The following is a 13,981-nucleotide window of genomic DNA, read 5'->3' as shown; positions in this document are numbered from 1 at the left end:
AATCCCCAAACAAAGATGAAGCCAAAAGCATGCAGATACTACTTAAGGAATGAATGTAAATATGGTGTAGTGGGCATTGGATGCAAAGAGTCACATCCAAAAATCTGCCAAAAGTTTATGAGGCATGGGCTAGACAAGAGGCCGGATGCACTTTGGGATGGAAATGTGTTCACTTCCACCCCCTTTGTATGCAGACGCTCTCTCCACAAGGGAACATGCCACCAGAGGAACTGCAGATTCCCTCACATAAAGGGAACCCAGACCCAGAGACCACAAGGAATGGATAATGACCAAAAGGTACAACCTATAACCCATTCCCGACTACAAGCAGCTCCAGGTCCACACAAACCTACCACATCACAACCACCAACTGAACCAAGTATACCTAGCAATGGTGCCGACAAAAGCTGGCAAATAAACCAGGTCCAGGATGCAGTAATAGATGGCCAGACCAATATCACCCTAGCCCCAGCAACATCCGCAGCAGACCAGAGTGCCTTTTTAGAGCGTCTCATGGAACGAATGCTAGCACTAGAAAAACAGTCACAAATAATAATGACGAGGCTACTAGTCCAAGCGGACGACCATGAACGGAAGCTGATGGGGAGGTGGAGCTGCCACTAAACTATTTCTTTGTGGGTAACATCAGAGGGCTTTACCCACAAAGCAATCAGTGTAAAGTACCAGTGCTTGAAGAGTTGGCAGCAGAAGAGAGCACTGTCTTTATTGCCCTCACAGAAACTCACCTTAACGAAGCTATCCTAGAAGCAGAAATTAATATTCAGAATTTCACCCTATTCAGAGCGGATAGGGTGGATTGAAGTCATGGAGGGGGTAGCATAATACCTAAGGGAGGGTTTAGCAGCAAACACCGAAGTTCTTACTGCCTTCTCAAATATTTTAATATGTCTCTTTTTATATCATACAAACTATCACATCAAACTATTCTATATAGTACATACATATACCAAACGGAACAAATAACACAGAGATTGTGTATATTTTCAATCGTGTATTTGCACCGTACATACAAACCATCACATTTTATTATTTTATCAAATCATTTTATATAGCACATACAAGAAATACAGGCGTATATGTCAAAAGCGAAAATCTCGATATGATAGGAATAACCGAGACATGTTTAAACGGTGGAGAGTTTGAAGCTGAATTTGATATTGCGGGATTTAAACACTTTCATTAAGATAGAAACCACAAGAAAGGTGGGCGGGGGGGTTCTGTTGTACCTTAAAAGCAATGTCCATGCTTGCGTTTTAGAGAAAGTGAAACAGGGTGCATATGATAGTTTGTGGGTAGAACTTATCCAAACAAATGAACAAAAACGAATGTAGGTGCAATATATAGGCCAAAGACATTGTCATCAGCAGGCGACAAACTGTTGTTTCAAGAACTGTCTAGTTTCTGCAACCGGGACTTATTAATTGATAATGGGTGATTTCAATTTTATTGACATTGACTGGATAACCCTACACGGCCATAGAGGTAGTCGCTTGATGGATTTTCTCGGTGACAATTACTTAGTTCAACATGTAAAAAAAAAAGCCACAAGACATGGAATCTTACTCGATCTATTGATCACTAGCCGCGAAAGCATGATAACCGATGTACAAGTCTGTGAAGCTATTGCAAATAGCGCTCACGTCAGTCGCGCCTCGCCCTACCCTCCGCGGCGCTCGCTCCCAAAGAAGGGGGGGGGGGGTAATGCACACAACTCGAGCTAGGCCTTGTATATGTCCTCCCGGGGGATTCCTACATTTTCATTCTTCTGGACAAAAGATTATAACTAACAGAAGTGAGTCGCCATATCCACAAAGTGAGGATTACGAGGGCGGCGACGGTGGTAGCATTTACATCTATATTTTCATGCATACTACTCCAGCTGTATACCGCTTCCTCTAAGCTATAGCTGATCGCCATCCCATTACTCAACCTCGACACCGGCTTCGTCCGTCCCTCGTATGTCGTCACACATCCTAATTGTCCCAATCCCCGTCTCTTACGATCCAAGTGGTAGTACTTGGCGGCAGCATTCTGTCCCCCTACCACAGGGTAGGCGAAAACAATGTAATGAACATTCAGAGAAGTGGAACAGGACAGTGACAAGGGGTTGGGGGAGAGCATAACGGAGGGACAGTCGCATTATAATAAAAGTGTAATAATTTCTGTGGAAAAAGAGTCCTCCTCTGTAACAGACAAAATAATGTGAGGCTCTGGTCCATAGGGGAGCCCCACATAGACCCTAGAGTATCAACTGTACTCATTATCATATGCTTTTAGATACTGCTCGTTCAAGCTGTTGGAAAGGCATTTTTTCGGAATGGGTCATCACGTTCTATTTCAAATCATCCTTATGTCAAAAAGCTTCATCCTACAGGACACACTGTAAAAGCCTTAACCATGTATGGATCATCTTGTGACATTTGAGAACAGTTTATCGTGAAAAATATCTATTGCATTGGTCACACTGCAATGGGTTCTCTCCTGTATGGGTGATCATGTGACCTGACGTTTGAGAAGACCCTTACGTGAAAAAAGCTTTATTGCACAAGCTACACTGGAATTTCTTCTCTTCAGCATGGGTAGTCATGAGATGTTTAAGACCACCCTTTCGTGAGAAAGCGGAATCACACATGTCACACCACAATGGATTCTCTCCTGTGTGGGTCATCATGTGACTTTCGAGATTACCCTTTTGTGAGAAAGCGGAATCACACAAGTCACACTACAATGGATTCTCTCCTGTGTGGGTCCTCATGTGACGTTTGAGATCACCCTTTCGTGAGAAAGCAGAATCACACATGTCACACTACAATGGATTCTCTCCTGTGTGGGTCATCATGTGACTTTCGAGATTACCCTTTTGTGAGAAAGCGGAATCACACAAGTCACACTGGAAAGGCTTCTCTCCTGTGTGGGTCATCATGTGACGTTCGAGACAACTCTTTCGTGAGAAAGCGGAATCACATAAGTCACACTGGAATGGCTTCTCTCCCGTGTGGGTCATCATGTGACGTTTGAGATTACCCTTTTGTGAAAAAGCGGAATCACACATGTCACACTGGAATGGCTTCTCTCCTGTGTGGGTCATCATGTGATGTTTGAGACCACCCTTAATTGAGAAAGTGGAATCACACATGCCACATTGGAATGGCTTCTCTCCTGTGTGGGTAATCATGTGACTTTTGAGAGTACCCTTTCTTGAGAAAGCAGAATCACACATGCCACAATGAAATGGCTTCTCTCCTGTGTGGGTCATCATGTGAAGTTTGATAGCACTCTTATATGAGAAAGCGGAATCACACATGTCACACTGGAATGGCTTCTCTCCTGTGTGGTTCATCATGTGATATTTGAGATAACTCTTTCGTGAGAAAGCAGAATCACACATGCCACACTCGAATGGCTTCTCTCCTGTGTGGGTAATCATATGACTTTTGAGAGTTCTCTTCTGGGAGAAAGCAGAATCACACATGCCACACTGAAATGTCTTCTCTCCTGTGTGGGTCATCATATGATGTTTGAGATTACGCTTTTGTGAGAAAGCGGAAGCACACGTGCCACACTGGAATGGCTTCTCTCCTGTGTGGGTCATCATGTGACGATTGAGACTATCCTTTTTTAAGAAAGCATAATTACACACGTCACACTAGAACGGGTTCTCTCCTGTGTGGGTCATCATGTGACGTTTGAGATCACCCTTTCGTGAGAAAGCAGAATCACACATGCCACACTGGAACGGCTTCTCTCCTGTGTGGGTCATCATGTGACTTTCGAAATTACCCTTTCGTGAGAAAGCAGAATCACACATGTCACACTGGAATGGCTTCTCTCCTGTGTGGGTCATCATGTGAAGTTTGAGATTACCCTTGTGTGAGAAAGAGGAATCACATACGTCACATTGGAATGGCCTCTCTCCTGTGTGGGTCATCATGTGATGTTTGAGATTACTCTTTTGTGAGAAAGCGGAATCACACATGTCACACCGGAATGGCTTCTCTCCTGTGTGGGTCATCTTGTGACGTTTGAGATCATGCTTTTGTGAAAAGGCGGAATCACACGTGTCACACTGGAATGGCTTCTCTCCTGTGTGGATCATCATGTGATATTTGAGACCACCCTTTCGTGAGAAAGCGGAATCACACGTGTCACACTGGAATGGCTTCTCTCCTGTGTGGGTCCTCATGTGACATTTGAGATGACTCTTTCGTGAGAAAGCAGACTCACACATGTCACACTGAAATGGCTTCTCTCCTGTGTGAGTCATCATGTGACGTTTGAGATCAACCTTTAGTGAGAAAGCAGAATCACACATGGCACACTGGAATGGCTTCTCTCCTGTGTGGGTCATCATGTGACGTTTGAGATCACCCTTATGTGAGAAAGCAGACTCACACATGTCACACTGAAATGGCTTCTCTCCTGTGTGAGTCATCATATGATGTTTGAGATCACCCTTATGTGAGAAAGCGGAATCACACATGTCACACTGGAATGGCTTCTCTCCTGTGTGGGTCATCATGTGACGTTTGAGATCACCCTTATATGAGAAAGCAGAATCACACATGTCACACCGGAATGGCTTCTCTCCTGTGTGGGTCATCATATGATGTTTGAGATTACGCTGTTGTAAGAAAGCAGAATCACACAAGTCACACTGGAAAGGCTTCTCTACTATATGGGTCATCATGTGATATATGTGACAATCACTTGATGTTTAAGATTTGTGAGATAGCCGAGCTATAGATGCCACATCGGGTTTTCTTTGTTGATACCTTTCTGAAAATAATAGATTAACTTTTAGAGAAAAGTAATAGTAGAATTGTTAGTGCTTTGCACACAAACCATTTCATACATGCCATCCTCTATTATAAGAATAATTTGCCTAAAAACACATACTAAAATCGACTATCAAAATGGCCAACTAGTCATTATAGCGGTGTTTACTTTGTTAGCCTAGTTGTGGGTTGAAATTCCATACTTCTCTCCTACTCAAAGGAGTAATTATTGATTACCTACGATGCACCTCGTAGAGGGAATGTCACCTGCATGGAGGGGGGCGGGGTTAGGGTGGATTCAACCCTGCCCCTCAATCAACCAGTACTAAAACAAACTTTTAAGATTATCTTATCGACTAACGGTTTATGTCTATAGTAATTGCATATCTGGCATGAGATAATGCAAACACTGAACACGTTTGATACGTCACCTTATTAATATCTACGAATTTGGCAGCGGCGTTCCGAACTGATGAAGAACCAGGCCAATTAAAGCAATTACTTGCTTTGATGTCAAAGTCTTGCATACGTCACATAGGGAGTGTTTTGCAGATGACTTTTTGGGCTAACGGCAAACAAAAAGGAAGACAAAGCGTCCCTCCATGTTTTCTCCTATGTTAACAAAAGAATAAATACAATAAAATATAACTTGTATAAGTGAAATAAATTAAATCACGTTCATACACACTGTGACCTTTGTTCACCATGTACTCTCTCACGTTATGTTGAGTGTCCTTGCGTTCCTAGTGCCTAGGTAATTGGATTTAAGTCTATGCACCTATTTACGCTAATTTCTTTTATCGTCCACACTTCTATGAATAATCTCCTTTTCTTCGAGCTGTCTCTGTGTAACGCAGTCGCTCCTTCCCAGTCAACGTTGTGCTGTAGTTCGTTCATGTGTTTATAAAGTGCTGAGGCTGCATCTTTCCGTTTAACTGCCCGTTTTTGTTCTTCAATTCTAGTGACGAGTTTCTTCTGTCTTTCTCCTATGTAATCTGCATCACAATCCAAACATCCAATGCGGTACACTACGCCCGCCTGCTGAGTGGGTGCTTCCATGTCCCACCCCTACATCAAACCATTTCAATTTGAAAGGATTACAAAGGAGAAGCATGCCGACAGGAGACCTTTTGGTCCATAACTCGGTCGGATGCGAAAAAAACTATGACGATAAGAAAAATAATAACAAATAAAATAAATATATAGGTAAAGTTAAATTATAACCTATCAGGTAAATAGTAAATAAATGGACAGATAAATGATAATAAGCAAATTGAGAAATGATAACCAATAGTGTGAAAAAATGTCACTTTTAATGTTGTCAATTCTTTTCAGAATCTTAGACCTGTATCAAGTCACCTGAGTCTACGCTTTTTAAAGAAAATAGATTCATATGTTTTAATCGATTTTAATTAAACAATCCTCTAAAGAAGCTATTGTAAGCGAAACCGGTCAGGAATAAACTCGATATTCAGATAAAGACCCGTGTCTCCACCTTTCCCATAATTGATTTTTGTATAATTCTTTTTTTGATATTTGAAATCAGTTTTGTGGCTCGCCGCTGTACTTTTTCCAATCTGTTAATGTCTTTAATGAAAGTCAGAGACCATAAGAAAACGGCATATTCCAATTGTGGTTGAAGTCATAAGATCATGCAATCAGTTCTGGAATCTTGTTTGCTTTCTCAGAGGCTATATTGTTTAGGTGATTTGAGATAGTTACTGATAATTAACCTGAGATCCTTTTCACTATCCACTTTTGTTAATGAATTCATAAAAAACTTCTAATCGTACTTACTGTTATTTTACCTATGTGTATAACCTTGCATTTGTGTAAAATTCCATTAGCCACTTTTCAGACCATTAGTTTAAGTGATCATTTGCCATTCCACACAGTTTTGTAACATCAGCAAATTTGGACATGATAGATTTCAGTACGTGGTCTATATCATTGATATATACTATGAATAGAAGTGGCTAAAGAACGGAACCCTGAGGAACTCCACTTTGTAAGAACATCTTTGTCTCTGCGAGTTCGGTGGGTTATATCAGAAACGTAAAGGTCATGACGCCTAGAAAAGAGAAACCAAGTATCAAGAAAGTGGTATTCCAGTTGCTTGAACAACTGTGATATCCTCTCATTGATCCTTGTGGCTTGAACACTTGTTGTACTACTCTTGTAAAAAAAAAAATAATAATAATAAAAAAATAAAAAAAAAATAAAAAAAATTACTGCTATTAACAGCTTTCCTCCTATCCCATATATCTGTAAAACCTCCCACAGTGCCTTTCCATCTACTTTGTCAAAACCCTTTTCCAAATACTACATACATACATACATATACCGAGGCTTTTCCCCCCTTACAAGGGAGGTAGCCAAAAAGGGAAAGGCATAAAATCATTCCCACACATTCCATCCCTGAATACACTCCACACCCCTCCACCCTCCCTCTTATCTGAGCACCTCCAAATACTAAAAGGCCCAAAATCATCTTAACCCTTTGCTAAAGCTTCCTCACATGTCTGTCTTACCACGAAAATCAGACTTTGCACAACATGTAAACGCTCTCAATGAGCAGACGCTAAGTCATCGACTTGAACCCAAGTTGCCGTTAGGTTCCCTAAGATTTTGATTCCTGATAACCAAAGATGCACCCCAAGTGATTTGAACTTACACTTGATCGTACATTGGTTTGCTGTTTAACTTTACCCAATCATTATTTACGTTACCATTATTCCTATTTATTTGTTCATTTATAGCTGTGCTTTCTCGCACCCTACCTAGTTATGGACCAAAAGGTCTCCTATCGGCATACTCCTCTTTTTTAATCCTTTGTAAATAGAAATGGTTACCCTCATAAACATGTATGCACATCATACACACATCCTACCGTGATCTTTTCTCCAGTATCATTACATCCTATCATAATATTTTGTCCTCCACTACTGTTTATCATTATTTACTATTTGTTTATCATTTAACTATACCTATGTATTATTTATTCTATTTGTTATTATATACAATTTTTATTTTCTTTCATCATTTTTATCATCTATACATTTTTTCGCATCCGACCTAGTTATGGACCAAAAGGTCTTCTGTCGGCATGGCCCGCCTTTGTAACCCTTTGGAACCGTTGACAGTGTCCTAGCCCTGTCTCCCATGGCAAAATACTGCTTAACACGCCGCCTAACCTTGAGGAGGTGCACATGCATGTATTCGTGCTACTCGCCTACAACCACCACTTGACTACTGTTAGTATTGGTCACTGATTACTTAGTTGGTCATATCAATGCACAACCATATGAAGTTCATATATTGGGAACTCCCCAAAATTGGAAAACTGCTCATTATAATGGTGTTGGCTACTACCCTTTTCTATTCTTTCACTACAATGTAAACAAACACATAGTTGCCAGACCAACTCCGACATGAGCCACTGTCCAATCCATGTACCAGCTATAACTGCTAGCAATATTACAAACCAATTTCGAAGGTATATTGCCCTAAGGCTCACTCGAGGAAAGATATGACATAAAAACAGTCAAAAATAATTCTATACAGAACTGTCAGTGACACTAGAGCTCATGGAGGAGTCATATGACTCAAACTATCTAACACAAAAGTTCTCACGACTAATGCCTGTATATAAATTAATTATAAACTATTATCCATCACAAAATGATCTTGCACATTTCACGAAGAAAACAAATTCAACAGAACAAGAGAAGAGATCACAACTCGGCAAGGAAATATTGACAGCCTTTTTATAGAAATTAAACCAACAAAGAAATTCCATCATTAGAGCTAACCAAAAGAAATGTATTAATCAGAATGGCGGCCATATTATCCACGCCATTTCTAGGTATTAGGCCTACTATTTCATTCCTTCAGACCTTCATTCGTTGATACAGAAACTGACAAGCTGGAAAGGATATACAACAAAATGCCACATGCCAATGTCCACAGTCCTACATTTTCTTGCTTATTATCATAAAACAATTTCTATAGATATAGAATAAATAATTCATATTATGCATCAAGGATAAAATCACCATTATATTTTGCACTTGTATTTCATTTATAAAAATTGCACAAAAAGTATATTTTTGCACTTCTATTTCATGCGTACATTAACACTATACAAAAATTAAATGGATATATAGTATGATAACAAGAATAAATCATAATTTTTGAAAACATTAGAATTGTCTGATTAGAACTGAAGCCTCAAATCAGAGTATGACCAATGTAATATAAAGACATCACACACAGTTTGAAAAGCGAAACAACTGTTATTCTATCTTATTATTATTATTATTTCTGATTGGAAAATAATCACTCCTCAGTATGGACACCCTAATAAATTCCCTAAAAAGGGAAGACAACAATGTGGCCAATAACTGCACAGGATACAACCTGCCAACCTACATAAAAATATCGGAGATGGGCATAAAAGAATTTTCAAAAAAGTCTCCTTAGATCAAATGAGGAATTCTTTACAGGTACCAGTTTCAACATCCAATCAACTTGGAGCATCAACAATCTTAATGTCATCTGCCTAATTTAACTTAACATTATATGTACAGTTTTCTATTTCTGTATTGGGAAATAAAATAGAAGTGCATAGTATGCAATTATTTGTGCTTTTATACAGGGATTACCTCTGTCTTGTGGCATTTTGTATATAATACCTGACTTTAGAAAATATCACCTTACTGGTTTACAAAAGCTTCACATAATGAACTTGAGGTAAATTAGGTGAAAAAAACAAAGTCACACTACACTTAAGGATGTAAATCCTAATATCCACAAAGCACCCAACAGGCTACTAGATTTGATTTTCTTTAACAACAGTTTTCCTGTTGATTTCATTAAATTCGGTGTTCTGTTTCAATCAGAAAACACTTGTTTGTACCAACCCCAACCCCCATACCAGTCATGTCTGGGGACTGCGTTGGGAAATAAGTATTTAGAATTAAAGAGGAGTGCAAAGACAGTGGTTAATGAGAGAAAGGATAACATTGTTCAAATAAAGGATAAAATAAGCACAGTTTTCTCCAATTCTGACCATACCTAAGATTAGAGAACACAATCACAGTAGGGTTCGCTATTCTTTAAAGGATTATTGGGTTCATTATTCTTTACATTACTATAATCAGGTTTGCTGTTTTTGAGATAGATATGTTGGGTCTGCTGATCCTGACATCTAAATAAGGAAAAGAGGAGGGTTGGGTTATGTTAGGTTATGATAGGATAGCCATTCTTTAGATGAGGATCATTGGGGTCACTGTTCTTGACATGATCCATATATATATACATACATATATATATATATATATATATATATATATATATATATATATATATATATATATATATATATATATATGTATATATTACAATAATGTACACTAATAACTGCATAATTTTATATATTTACACGCGTCTCCAATCCTTCACTATATCACTGGCTAGTCCTTATCATTCTGTTTTGAACACCATTGGCATATATAAATACAGCAAATTCAATGTCATGCCTGCATTGACTTTTAAATCTCTAGGATGAGCATCTTTACATTTACCAAGAATTAGCTCAGTTTACATTACATCTCAAAGTTGCAATTCTTATATCACCAACTAATTTTTATAATTCTGAGTATTTTCAACCCCAGGTACAAATCAATAGTAACATCACTAGTAATATGAAAAAACAGCAAACTAGTTTATACATACCTAGTCTTACACTAACTCTTCATTCAATACATGGGAGTGTTCTAAAGGGGTATTTACTCTCAACTACTTCCTATATCTAAAGGGGCTATTGTGATTTGAAATGCTATTTTCATTTTTTTGAGTACCCCAACCCTATGGTTTAAATTTTTCTTGTTTTGTTGTGACTAATATTTTCGTTAGGTAAAAGTAAGCTACGTAAAATCATTTCTAAAAGTGCCCTTGTACATTTGCAAGAATATCTCAATTTTTTTGGAGATTTGTTAGACGCCGAAGCGTCACGAAGATCGTAAACAAAGAAGGAAACCACACAGGTAACGAAAATGTTCTTGATTGGTGCCTGAGAGTTGCAGGCCATTGTGGTTGTAGCTGTCTAGTGATGGATATCTTAAAAAGAATGCTGTAGGTCAGTAATGAGATCTAGTTAGGTTTTATTCCGTTGAAAGAAACCCAGCGTTTCAAATTTTGTTGAGGAGCCTGTCCGTAGCCGGGAGGTTGAACTTTGTCTTTGTTTTGCCTTTAGGTTGGGATACTCGAAATAAAAAGAGCATTTCAAATCTCAATAGCCCCTTAAGATCTAGGAAGTAGTGGACAGTAAATACTGATGTTTTAGAACACCTCCAAGTATTAAATGAAGAGTTAGTGTAGGATAAGGTATGTAGAAATTGATTTGCCTTTTTTCAAATCACTACTGATGTTACTATTGATTTGTGGTATAATTTATACCTGTGGTTGAAAATACTCAGAATTATAAAAACTAGTTGGTGATACAAAAATTGCAACTTTGAGATGTAACGTAATGTAAACTGAGCTAATTCTTGGTAAATGTAAAGATGCTCATCCTCGAGTTTTAAAAGTCACTGCAGACATGACATTGAATTTGCTGTATTTATATATGGGGTTCAAAACGCTTAGAATGTTAAGGACTAGCCAGTGATACAGTGAAGGATTGCAGACATGTGTGTGAATATCTAAAATTATCCAGTCATTAGTATGCACATTATTTTAAACATATATATATATATGTATATATACATATGTATATATATGTATATATATATATACACACACACACACACACACACACACACACATATATATATATATATATATATATATATATATATATATATGTATGTATGTATGGATCATGTCAAGAACAGTGACCCCAATGATCCTTAACTACAGAATGACTATCCCATCATAACCTAACCTAACTCAACCCTCCTTTTTTCCTAATTCAGATAATGTCAAGATTAGGAAACCTAACATATCTATATAAAAAACAGCAAACCTGATTATAGTAATGTAAAGAATAATGAACCCAATAATCTTTTAAAGAATAGTGAACCCTGCTGTGATTGTGTTCTATGATCTTAGGTATAGTCAGAATTGGAGAAAACTGCGCTTGTTTCATCGTTTATTTGAACAATGTTGTCCTTGTTTCTCTCATTAATCACTGGCTTTGCACTCCTCTTTAATTCTAAATACTTATTTCCCAATGCAGTCCCCAGACATGACTGGTATGGGGTTAGGGTTGGTACAAGCAAGTGTTTTCTAATTGAAACAGAACACCCAATTTAATGAAATCAACAGGAAAACTGTTATAAGAAAAAAAAATCAAATCTAGTAGCCTGTTGGGTGTCTTGTGGATATTAGGATTTACATCATTACCCCGTCTGGGGTATTGGCTGCTTGTTATTGTGGCAAAGTAGCATGCAGTCGATACTTTAGGGTCTATATGGGGCGCCCCTACGGACCAGAGCCACACATCATTTTGTCTATGATAGAGGAAAACTCTGTTCATAGAGAAATGATGACTCTTTTATACTACGACTGTCCCCCAACCCCTTGCTGCTGTCCTGTACCATTTCTCTGAGTATTCTTTTTCTGTGGTGGGGGAAAAGAATACTGCCACCAAGTATTCCCACTTGGATCGTAAGAGGCGAGAAGAAAGGGACGGGGATTGGGACTAGGCATCCTTCTCCTTGTAGCCCCACAGGGCACATTCCTAAAAGTAAAGGCAAAGGCATAAGAGGGTCTGGAAGTTCTCGGACCAGCACCCTAAGATTTGGGTCTTTTAATGTGTGTGGATGTGGTACAGATGAGAGTAAAAGGGAAGAGATAGTATGTTTGTGAGAAGAAAGATGAATGTTGGCTTTGAGTGAAACTAAGCTGAAAGGGAAGGGCAATTGAAAGTTTGGGAGTGTAAGTGGGAGGTTATCAGGAGTGAAGAGAGGGCGAGGGAGGGAAGGGGTGGCTATACTAGTAAGTGAAGAGATAGGTAAACGGGTAGTGGAGTGGAAGGAGGTTTCCTCAAGGATAATGTGGATGAAGGTGAAACTGGGAAAGGAGATGTGGGTTTTTGTAAGTGCATATAGGCCTGGCAGTGAGAAGAGTGTAGAACAAAGGGAGGCTTTTTGGATAGATTTAAATGAGTGCATAGAGGGTTTAGGGAGAAGTGTAAATGTAATAGTACTGGGAGACCTTAATGCTAGGGTAGGAAAGGATCCAATTGATGGAATGGTTGGGAAATGTGGAGTTCCAGGTAAAAATCGTAGTGGAGAGTTGATGGTGGAAATGTGTCTAGAAAAAGAGTTGATGATAGCAAATACAGTGTTTCAGAAAAAAGTCAAGCATAAGTACACATGGGAGAGGGTGGTGGATGGAAGGGTGGTAGATAGAGCTTTAATGGACTATGTAGTGGTAAATAGGATTATGATAAGAAGAGTTAAGGATGTACATGTGCTAAGGGGAGAGGGTGGAGGAATATCAGATCATTTTCTGGTGGAAGGTAAGTTGAGAGTGGAGGACAGATGGAGAAAGAGGAAAGGGACAAAAGGTAGGGAGGTGCTTAGAGTAAACTCTTTAAATGAAAAGAAGGAGTACAAGAAGAAGCTGAAGGAGTGGGTGGGAGTGAAGGATAGAGTAGAGGTAGGTGTGGAGGAGGAATGGGGATGGTTCAAGGAGGGAGTCACAAAGTGTGCAAAGATGGTGTGTGGAACAAGAAGGACAGGAGGAAATAGAAGGAAGGGTAGTGAATGGTGGGATGAGGAAATGAAGAAGGTTGTAGAGGAGAAGAAGCGAGCTTACACAGATTGGTTACAAAATAGGACAAGGAAGTCATATGAGACATACAAAGAAATAAAAGAGACATAAAGAAAAAGGTAAAGGAGGCAAAGAGGAGAGCAGAGGTAAAATGGGGTAAGAGTATGACTGAAAATTTTGAAAGCAATAAAAAGATGATTTGGAAAACAATTAAGAGAGGAAGAGGAGGCGAATCAAGTAGAGAAGAAAAGGTAAAAGGTGCAGATGGAGAGATGATAATGGAAGAGAAAGCAGTAAGGGGAAGATGGGCAGAATATTTTAGGGAGGTTTTAAATGTGAAGGAGGATAGGGAAGGAAAGATAGCTGCAGTGGGAAATGCGAAGAAAATGAGAGTGATGAGTGAG

At 38.9% G+C, this 13,981-nt stretch overlaps 3 protein-coding genes across 5 annotated transcripts in view; 1 reads left to right on the top strand and 2 right to left on the bottom strand.

Annotated features, from left to right (window-relative positions):
- Positions 1 to 2,171: 2,171 nt before the first annotated feature.
- On the bottom strand, positions 2,172 to 3,616 carry LOC143031378 (uncharacterized). The gene has a single exon (XM_076195115.1). It carries the CDS (start codon positions 3,614 to 3,616, stop codon positions 2,828 to 2,830), a length of 789 nt encoding a protein of 262 aa, XP_076051230.1. The 3' UTR covers positions 2,172 to 2,827.
- A 51-nt stretch (positions 3,617 to 3,667) lies between these two features.
- LOC143031377 (uncharacterized) lies at positions 3,668 to 10,785 on the bottom strand. 2 transcript variants are annotated; one of them, XM_076195114.1, is made up of 2 exons: positions 10,533 to 10,785; positions 3,668 to 4,797 (listed from the first exon to the last, which is right to left on the bottom strand). In XM_076195114.1, the coding sequence occupies exon 2, from the start codon at positions 4,706 to 4,708 to the stop codon at positions 3,668 to 3,670; it is 1,041 nt and encodes a 346-aa protein (XP_076051229.1). In that variant the 5' UTR covers positions 4,709 to 4,797; positions 10,533 to 10,785. The 2 variants fall into 2 exon arrangements, with proteins under 2 accessions (XP_076051229.1, XP_076051227.1); XM_076195112.1 differs by lacking the exon at positions 10,533 to 10,785 and adding an exon at positions 5,228 to 5,520.
- A 25-nt stretch (positions 10,786 to 10,810) lies between these two features.
- The window catches only part of LOC143031374 (uncharacterized), a 10,848-nt gene continuing 7,677 nt past the window's right edge, over positions 10,811 to 13,981 (top strand). The window contains exon 1 of one of the 2 annotated variants that reach the window (XM_076195108.1): positions 10,811 to 10,843. The gene's annotated coding sequence lies outside the window, so the exon portion shown is untranslated. Of the gene's footprint in view, positions 10,936 to 13,981 lie in introns of both variants that reach the window. The other variant, XM_076195107.1, reaches the window with a different exon arrangement.

This window comes from Oratosquilla oratoria, chromosome 12 (assembly GCF_046742065.1).
Source record: "Oratosquilla oratoria isolate Oo_2021 chromosome 12, ASM4674206v1, whole genome shotgun sequence".
Classification (NCBI taxonomy): Eukaryota; Metazoa; Arthropoda; class Malacostraca; order Stomatopoda; family Squillidae; genus Oratosquilla; species Oratosquilla oratoria.
This window is presented reverse-complemented; position numbering and strand designations above follow the sequence as displayed.